Genomic DNA, 10,504 nt, shown 5'->3' on the forward strand with positions numbered 1-10,504 from the left:
AATGCTTTCCTGATCCCACCTTGGTCTAGGTTTTTCCTGCTTCCGTGATACATCAACACAACATAGGACTGCTACAGCCAATCATTGGCGGTGTAGTGGTAACAAAACATGAACCTGCCACATCAGCTAGTGGCTGCAGCGGTCATATATTGTCCTGATATATCATTGCTGCTTCAGTAAGATCAGAGACCAGGGAGGGACCAAGGAAGCATCAACCATGGTGTAGAAGGGGAATGATAAAGGGAGCATTACACCACCAATGTTTTTGTTTTTTTAAAAAGAGATTCTAAAGGTGTTTAAAATGAACAAAAAACAGCAAGTAGACTAGCCTTGTGTCTTCTGTCAATGGCTCAAAGGTATCTAAAGTGAAATTGTACAGGAGCGACAATAAGAGACTGCTGAAAGAAACCGGAGTAAACAAGTAGATAGCAACCACAAATAATGAATCTATATAAAAACCATATTCTAACTAGATGACTCTGAGGATCCCCTATCCCTAGGTACAAGGTAATTTAATTCCAGAAACAAAAGCAATGAGGTAAATACTCAATTGGGACAAACAAATGACAAAAACTCATCTAACTGATTCTTTACAATGATACGATCCGGATGTAATGCATGTGGTAGATGGTGTGCGAGTGACATCTCCCAAGCATCCACAATTTTAATGTGAAGTCCAGAAAACATAGATCTCATTATAGTATCTAGCTGCAGGGAATACCAGTCACTGTTGAAAAGACTCACTTCAGGTCCGAGCTCCTGGACATTGGCAGAGCGAATGATAATAGCTGTGGCTGGACTTCGCTCCTGTAGTCGAAAAAGAGCGGCTCGTATATTCCTAAGACGCCTTACGTACACCTCCACTGGAAAGGTGCTGAAGTGAGACCATATAGTGATGGCGACAACAGTGTTCTTTCCGCCAACTATGTCATCTAGTTCATTGGCAATATAACGCAGCTCATTGCTTGACACTGTGGAAAAGCGAATAGGTGGCCCATGACAGCGGAATTTCAGCATTATATTATGGTCAACATCAACAGACATGAATGGACCAACATTCTTAGGGCTCCCCAGGTCAAATGGCTTCAAGTCTAAAATAGAAGGAGAATTAAAAGGATTAGTAGAATGAAGAAAAGAAAAAGTTGACTAGAATGTAATGAGTTCAATGACTTTCATCTATCCAAGTACCTGATGTGTCCAGGACGGATTATGCACAGTGAATGCAAGCAGTATATTTCTAGAAACTGCCAATCCCAAATAATGTGACCTACAAAGAACTCGCACAATTTTTTTACTCTCTGGCTCATTAGAAAAACACATGATGTACATTGTAGTAAAGGAAATCTTCTTAAAGCCCCATGTAGCAGGCTGCAGGAAAAAAAGCACTGCGGAAAAATTCACGGCAAAAATGCATCATGGCTTTTTGTGTAGCGCTTCTCACAGAAAGCCCACAGCCCTCTGCGGACTTCCCGATTCAATTATACTGATAGGGAGACTGGCAGCATTTCCATAGGTATAAATGTCATGCTCCGATTTCCATAACCGCCACATTTTTTTCCCGCCATGATGATTACACCACATGGGGCCCTGGCCTAATGTTGGTTATAGGTGTGAGTTATCCACACTTTTCTGGTTTTCAGCTGTGCCATAAGTCAAGCATTTAAAGGGAAAAAAAAACAAAAAAAAAACCTCTCCAACTTACACAGGTTCTCATGTGTGGAAGTCAGTGTCCATTCATTTCTATTACACTTACATTGAGGGTATCATATGAATAGATGATAAAACTGACTTCCTGCCCACACCAGACGCTGTGTGTTTGAGAGTTTTATTGCTCGTCACATGACACAGATGAAGACCAGAAGAGCGCAGTTAACTCAGAAATACAGCCACCATTAAGATTACCTTTACTATAACTTACTGTAGTAATTGTGCTTTTTCAAGGGTCCATTTTTGTAGGATTTCACTTTACAAAGTAGAAAAGCTTTTAAGAAGGGCCTGTCAGTTCTAGTAGACAGACATGCCTGCTTTAGTAAATACTTGCAATCCCCATGAGGGTACGTTCACACCTAGGAATACGCGGCAGATTCTGCCTCAAATCTGCCTCCCATGGTTTACAACGGGAGGAAGAGATCACAGCAGGACGTGGAAAAAAAAACAGCGTCTTGCTCGATCTCGGGAGACCCTGATGATTAGGCCCATTCATCTGAGCCTAATCAGCAGAGGAAAGCCACAACAGAATATCGAAGCTAGAAAGCTGTCGTATATGGCGGGGGAAAAGAAGAGGAATTTTTATTCATTTTCAGACGTTTGACCCTAGCCTTATAGTTCTGGTGCAAGTTTTCTTAGAGCTAGTTCATACAGCGGAAACCTTTTCCGCCGTGTGATTTCTCCGCGCGGCTAGCCGCAACATGGATGCCGATGCAGTGCATGATCTATGACAAAGGGTTGTGTTCCTACACAGATGTACCTGGACAGTGTCTGGGTGTGCACAGACACACTCAGAACTGGTAGTGTCCAGTTGTCTTAAGTTTCTAGGATGAACAATGCCACAATGTAGAATTAAGCAAACATACTCCAGAATAGCTACTTCAAAAAGAACAGCAATATTAACCTAAATAGACATGTCAGGAGTGATCCTATGTAAAGGTAGAATTATTATTAGAGCTTTGGAAGTTTTATAATAAAAAGGTATGCATGAGAAACAAAAAGTTCTCATTATGGAGCATAAAAGAATATAAAATGTTGACACAATAAGTTTACCTGGTACAACATCTGTGAGATACTCAAACCACTGCCTTATTGTGGAGTCTCCAAACAAATGCACCACCTTTCCTTGTAAACAATCGGTGATGTCTGAAGGCTTGTCAAACTGCCATAGTATGGATCTCGTAGACATCCATTGATCTCTATAAAAATAGCCCGATGGGACAAACCTAGAGCTGTCAAGGTGAGATTTCTCTGAAAAGACAAGGAAAGAATAATTTATATCATACATGCGATATATTACCTTACTGACATTTTTCATTTACACATTTTTCACACTCAAAAGGCTACTGGGAACCACAACTATTATATATATTTTTTTATTCTTTACTTATGAATAATTTTAATTAAAAAAAAACAAAAAACAGAGAATAAGATTGGTGGTCATTAACAGCTGCTGAATTCCCTGCAGGAAGAGTGGCATTTATTATGTGATTTATGACCTGTGAACTTCCCAGGATGTTTAGACGGAAAGGATTCGTGAGATACATGTGTTCAGGTAGGAAATCATGTGTAATATATGTTTCCTATTCAAATGTATATGAATCTGTTTTCCTTATGTTTGATATGTTATCTGAGGTTGTTTATATATATGTTTGCTAAATAGATAGAGTTATATATTATGTGTTGCATGTTTAAATGTTGATTGAAGGGGGGTGGAGTAATTTGTGTTTGTTTTAAAAAGTGATTGTGGTTACTCAGTAGTTTATGCCGTGACGAAGGTGCAGGTGCACCGAAACGCGTAGCTGTGTCGTGACCTATCTTCACTATTTTAATGGATATTCAATAAAGTGGAAATTTTTAATTTTTACAACCTTGGATCTTTTGAAATTTTCTTCACTCTGGTTGGAGCCGAATTTTATTTATATTTATTGCTACCTTGGTGTCGGAAGTCCATTCCGTTTTTCTGGTCTCCCAGGGGAAGTCAGGAGGAAAAAAGTTTGGTGAGCTGAATATATTTTTTTGTATATTGGCATTTATTATGGTGACTACATAAGGGGGAGTCTGGTCAGATGACAGGTTTTGTTAATCCCCAGCAGTCTTATCAGCTCGTCCATCATGGAACCCATTGACTAAAACTCTGTACCCACTACGCATATGCTAGTTTCTCTAGATATTTGCAATGTGAATGGCTGTTAGTTACTGTCCGTTATAAGTCCATTGCCCATAGAATTCAATGTTAAAAGAAATAAAGGACACTTGCCATCCGTCATTAATCAGTTTTTTTTTCAAACAGACATAAAAGTCCTGCATATAGGATTTTTTGTCCACTGGGGGAAAAAAAAGGACTTCTGACAGATTGGGTGTAAACAGACACAAGATAAAATCCCATTGAAATGAATGGAAATTTGAACAGATTTCTAATGGTTCAGCTAATGTCAGTTGCTAAAATCTTGTAACGGACAATAGCTACGGACACTACTGACTGTTACCAATAGTAGTGTGAAATCCCCCTAATTCTCAGAAAGCTGGTGATACAGCTGTATCTACAGTAGGAGACATGGACAGTTGGTATTGTCTGTTATTGGCTGCTAAAGGGTTTTTGTAGGATAAATCATCAATATCAGATTGATGAGATTTGAGACCAGGCATCTTTACCTACCTCTCAGCTGCTGCAATCACCAGATGTGTCACGTGTACAAAGCCAGAAGAGGATTGCTCCTTACACTGTAGTGGCCCTATAATGTTAGAGCAGCTCAGCTCCTATTCACTTGTATAGGAGCTAAACAATAGTACCCCAGGCACAGACAATACACAGTGTACAGATCCATCTGTGTCAGGCTCCATACACTGGGGAGATGCAACAGTGGCAGCAGCTGATTGGGTCAAACACCTGACACCCCCACCCATCTGATACTGACAATCTATCCTAAGAAGAATATGCCAATATCAATTCTAATTCATAATTATATGGCTTTAGAAAGCCTGAGCCCCAACATCACAGCTGCTACTGGAACAGGGCACACGTGCAAAGTAAAATGGAAGTTTGGAGATTAGCAAAGTATTGAAGCATAACTAGACACACTGCGTGTTCAAGAGTGTAGAAAGTCCAATTGGAAAACTCTGTGGGAGGGAAGAATCCGATCATAAAGATTACCAGGTGACAGAGGACAAAGTCATCAATATCAGGTATATAAATCTGGGGAAAATGGCAAATTCAAGGTTGCTGCAATATTTTTTTGTTAAATGTGCTTTACCTTAAAGTAGTTGTCCCACATTTACAAAAAAATAAATAAAATGAAGGCCATGAGAAGTAAATTAATAAAATAATGTAATAATGAATACTCACATTTTAATACCCCCACAGCTCCAGTGAACCCTTTACTTTAATACAGCAATGACTATAAATGTATGTATATGTTTCATGTCAACAGCATCTTTAGAAATATATTTACTTAGAATATAGGTGACGTGTTCTACACTTATTTCACCCTGTGTGTACAAGTAGAATATATATATATATATATATATATATATATATATATATATATATATATATACACACCCCTATGTGGACACAAGCCAATCACTGGTTTCAGCGCTCTTGTGCTGTATACACAGGTATCTCTATTGATCCAAGTGATTGGCTACAGCAGTCAAATTGGCGTAAGAGATATGAGGTGAGGTGAGCATTGGTTGTTTTATTATTTACAACAGATTTCTTGCTCTTACACCCTTTTTTTAAAAAAAAACAAAAAAAATCAACAACCCCTTTAAAATACAGATGCTGTCTGGCATAGAAAAGTTTTGAGAATGAAAAGGAAGAGAATCATAACTCAGAGTTTCTGTCACTTAAGATGGATATTATTAGTTAAGAGCCACTGCCCACCTATTATGTATCTACAATATAGACATTGACATTGCTCCTCAACATGGCCTAGATGGAGCTGAAGACCAAAGGATGTTAGCACCAAGGATCTGGAGCTCAACATAGATTAAATGAAGTGAACAACTGAAGACAACCTGAAAATACCGCAAAAATGAGATGAAAACAATGAAGGGAAATTGTTCCTGAATTGTAATTTTATAGGAAACAAAACTATTCACAAAACACAAGAGTCGACAACTATTCTTGAAAACTTTACTTCTCAAACTGTGAGGAGACTGGAGGAGCTCAGTGCTGGGCTCCCAGAGTACTTCTGCACGTCCCTGGATGAAGGCCTTTAAGCTGGAGATACAACCACAGTGGTCATAGATTTCTTCTTCTTTTTTTTTTTACAGCTATCTTTTTATTAAATGTAAGTGGGACTTGCTGTCCTCTGTCGCTACTAAGCTCTGCAAGCAGTTTTGCATGACAGCTGATAGACTCCCTTTAAAACTGTTATGAGGTTAAACAATAAAGGAAGTGACCTTATAGCTCGATATAGACATCTGCTCTCAGTTGCCCATAGCAGTCCATGACATTGCTACTTTCCAATCTGAAATTGTATCTTATTTTGAAAAGAATACCTTTCACTTTCCAAGGATGCACTGTCACTGTGTCGGGGCCACTTGCCAGGATGGGTACTTTAATGTTCACACCACTTAAAGGGAATGGAAAACACAAAATTAAAGCAATGTGTAGCCTAGATCAGCACTGCTTCATTTTCAGTATCTACAATACAAAGAAATAACAGAATGATATACCTTTGAAAGAACATGTTATCATGGAAAGTCAAGAGATTTTTCATGTAGCCTCCTTTAGCATGATTTACTCGACTTGAGCAGGATAACTTGTCAGGCTTGTAGCAGAACCATGGTTCTCCAGTCTTAAGGTCTGTGTAATTGCATTTTGGTTGCTTCTTAGGCAGACAAACGTTACACATTGTGGTTTCAGAAAAGTCACCTGAACGGAATAGACTTTTAAAGTAAACTCTGTCTGGTTTGTCTTCACGTAATCGTTGAAGGACTTGAATCCCTTCACTTGGGTGAACCAGAATCACCGAAACAGTCACCCTCCCAGGCCAAAGTAATGCAAAGTACACACTATAGAACCCATTCTGGTGGTCCAAGATCGTCCCCACTGCACCAGCTTTCAACACAGGAGAATGAATTTTTGCTTGCAAATAGTCTCCTCCATAGTGCTTTGGATTTCCTTCAAAATCATACATTCTCACTAGCACTTCCAATACATCTCCCACCTTAAATAACATCTGAGACTTTAGGATAACAAAATGGCTATGAGCAGCATCTGTACTTTTCATGAACTCAGTCTTCTCACGTGGTGGCCCAGACCATTCCAAAATTTTCAGCAGGGATTTCTGTTCTTCATACTCAGATCGGGACAAAATCTGAGGCCGAAAATTGCAATGGAGTTTTCCCTTGACTGGTGATAGAGAATGACCTGTATCACTGCGTACTTCTGCCCATTCTGGCTCCAGACCCATCCTATAATTCAGATGCTGCCAACAAATAGAAATAGAAATTAATAAAGCAATATGATACATTTGCTCAGTGTTTAATTCCAACCTGCTTGGCTTGTTACACAGTTTCATATATAAATTCTATGAGGACTACGGCTCACATAGCAGCCGCTGTATAGTAAGCGCAAGGCACAACACCATTCTGGAAATGGCAGGCCAATGGCCACATGTTTTTGCAGATGAAAGAGGCGCTGCCTGCGGCAATTTGCACACAGCATGTGGTCAGGGTTTCCATTTCTGAACTGAGAATACTCTAGTATGGTATCTGAAAATGAGTTTCGTTACACCACCAGACCCTGTATTTCTCAAACCTAAGCATAAGGTAACATTTCCAAAGCTTACCTCTACCAGATGGATGTTACTAACCAACACCAGCACCACCAACAAGCAGATAAGCACAAAACATATCTGGAACCTGTTGAAGGTGCACCACATTTTTTGCAGATACTCCAACATCCATATTATATTCTTGGGTGCGTATGGACAGGCTCATAGGTTACAGTTTAGATAATCTGGACACGTTCCAATAGGGTCATTTTTCCCTAAGGAGAAAACAAGAGATTAAAGAGGACTTTAATGTGATGAATTAAAAAAACATTCAGAAATTCACCATGTTAATAAAAGATTACATCAGGCCCTTCTATCTTAGCTGGTTAAGGGTGTGATTGTATTGAATAAAACATAGGTCACCACTCAGGACATGTCTGTTTTAACTCCTTCCCATTGTAGGTAAATGGGTTAACTCAACGACTGTCAAATAATGACTATAATCACACCAGGATATAGTAAAATAATAAGTGTTTAATAAATGAAAAGAGATAATACTTAGCTGTGGTTACAAATAATGTAATAGTTCACTGGACAGGGGGGGCCCCTTTGTATATCAGATACATCATTCAATGACTTCCAGACATGCATGGCACCTATTCATGGTCCATGCAATCGCCTCCCGACTGTTATGGTCAATGGATTACTACTCCTGGATCTCAATCCTAGGGCTGTCGATCCACAAAAAGATAGACAGCCCATCCCTTGCAGCTTTCAACTTAAAAGGTGGGTTTGGGAGAGGACCTCAACCAGGGACATCCCGTCTCTGCACCAACATAAAACTTTCTTCGGGTGCTTAGACAGCACTCCAGGGGCAGGAAATTAATGAGGGGGAAGAGGCTTCACCCGTATTATTTGAGGAGGGATCCCTTCTCTCTCGAGCTGGCATGGGAAAGGGGAAAAAGCATAGTAACCATTACAAAAAGATTCTCCTCCTGGGATGATGCTGGCCCCAATGCACATTTTGATGGCTTCTTCCAGAGGTGGGACATTAACCCCCTAGTGTGGGTGAGAGGATTGTTTGCAGTGATGGACAGCAGCAATCTTCTTTGGTCAGCGTGTACAGAGACATTGTAACCACTTAATATCACATTGTACTATTACAGTGGTTTGCGTTAATTAGTAGTAATACAAGGACACCAACAGTTCAGCGATATGTGCAGGACATCCTATAACCTCTCATGCAAGGACTTCTAATTGGCATTTCTTCAGCAGCATACTGATCACCCACACACAACAAGGACTTCCTAGGAATGTTTTTGCCAGATTGCAATACTTTCTTGGTCTGGCCCGTTGCCAGATTTATCAGCAATCAAGCATTCATGAGACCAGCTAGGACACCAGCTTCAGTAACAAATTTTCAGAATTTACAGCCCCATCTGCAACATCTGTGGGTAAGTATAAAGCAGGATACCAAACAGAACCTGTATGTCTCATTGATCAACAGTATCTCATCTTCTATCCAGTCTTGAGGTGGTCCAAGAGGGTAATAGAGCCTCCTTTCAATTACAATATTAGTGCAAAAGAATACTGTGATGTACAGGGGATTCAGAAGCTCTGGTTTCTTTCCCAAAAGCAGTCTTTATTGCAGTAGACAAGCTTTAAGGTACAGGTAGTGCTGCTCAGCATGTCCAAACAAACAAATGAAAATAAAGACCTCTGGCAAATTACTAAATGAGTTATTCCCTCACTATCCAGGGGGTCAACCTACTGCTGACCTCCTAACAAACAAGGTTCGCAAGTAAACAAGGGGTACACATACCCAGCCCTTTAACAGCGTCCTTTGGCCCTGCAGGACTGGCCCGAAATTTTACTCCAGTCCGGGACCTACAAGCTAAACGCCTGTGCATACTGCAACAGTCTTGGGGAAAAATAGCGGTTCTCCCACACTATAGCTCTCTCCACTTCACAATACATTTATTGGGGAAAACTGTGCAATCATCACTACATTCACACATATAAAGTTCAATTCTATCCCAACAAATCCTCAGTGCGTTATTTTTTTGGGCCAGTAAATGTATATTAGCTAACTCACTAGTAAGCTCTGTTTACCTGCATAACCTTCCTGACATCTGCTGTAATAGTCCAGCTGACGTTGGTTTTTTAAATATGACAGGCACTCCGAAGCTGAGTGCTTGCCATAGCCACTGGGATTTTGCTGTATTATTTGTATTGTTTTGTCCAAGGCGTCATTTTCCCGGCGGGGCACGGGTGCCGCCATTATGGAGAGAATTGCTGGCACCCGGAACAAGATCCGGGGCCAGTGATCCATTGCCATGACAGCCAGGAGCCTATCTATGGGAGTATGTTACCCATTTCGATCTACTGGAGCAGCTCAGCATCAACTACTGCTTGGCATCTATGTTACACTTTGAAACAGTACATTGCTTTTTTTTTTTTTTTTTTAAATCTATAAGGCTTTGTTCACATCTGCGTTGGAATCTGAATATGATTAATGCCAGGCTTAATAATTCTGTGTTAGTATTAATGTAGCAACGTTCCAATTCATGCAGCACATATACAGAGATCATTGTACTTTATTATGTGATTGCTACCATGCTAAGTGCAGCAGACCTGTACAGCTTGGAGATACCAGGTGGACGACCCTTAGTTTCAGCTCTCAGTACCTCTGGTTTTGAGGGTTATAAAAAAAATGTTTTTCATCTGGGTTATTTAACTAATTTTTGCATCTATTTTCAGTTACACATAGGGCTAGGAAAATAAACAAACAAAACAGGAGGGAAAACGTTGCTGTTTTTAACATTTCACGTTTTGTTTTTTTAAACAGCACAAAGTGCTACTAAAAAACATTTTAAAATAGTTTTTCATCTCCATTACAGTAATTTTTATTTGGTAATGTGTCATTGGGGGTGGGGCTAGAACCTGCAATGTGGGCATGGAATTGGCATATTTTTTTTTTTACATTACTTTAATTTTTATTTTTTATTTCGTAAAGTACCCAGCAACTCTAACAGTCTCTGGTGACCTCCGGGTCAGAGAGAAGCCGCATT

The 10,504-nt window shown here is 39.8% G+C and overlaps 1 protein-coding gene across 1 annotated transcript; it reads right to left on the reverse strand.

Moving 5' to 3' along the window:
• Positions 1 to 379: 379 nt before the first annotated feature.
• Positions 380 to 10,118, reverse strand: NXPE3 (neurexophilin and PC-esterase domain family member 3). Its single transcript, XM_075262796.1, has 6 exons — positions 10,068 to 10,118; positions 7,509 to 7,708; positions 6,391 to 7,145; positions 6,214 to 6,287; positions 2,761 to 2,958; positions 380 to 1,091 (listed from the first exon to the last, which is right to left on the reverse strand). The coding sequence occupies exons 2-6, from the start codon at positions 7,620 to 7,622 to the stop codon at positions 547 to 549; spliced, it is 1,686 nt and encodes a 561-aa protein (XP_075118897.1). The 5' UTR covers positions 7,623 to 7,708; positions 10,068 to 10,118; the 3' UTR covers positions 380 to 546.
• Between the last annotated feature and the right edge of the window lie 386 nt (positions 10,119 to 10,504).

Source organism: Leptodactylus fuscus, chromosome 2 (genome assembly GCF_031893055.1).
Source record: "Leptodactylus fuscus isolate aLepFus1 chromosome 2, aLepFus1.hap2, whole genome shotgun sequence".
Taxonomy (NCBI): Eukaryota; Metazoa; Chordata; class Amphibia; order Anura; family Leptodactylidae; genus Leptodactylus; species Leptodactylus fuscus.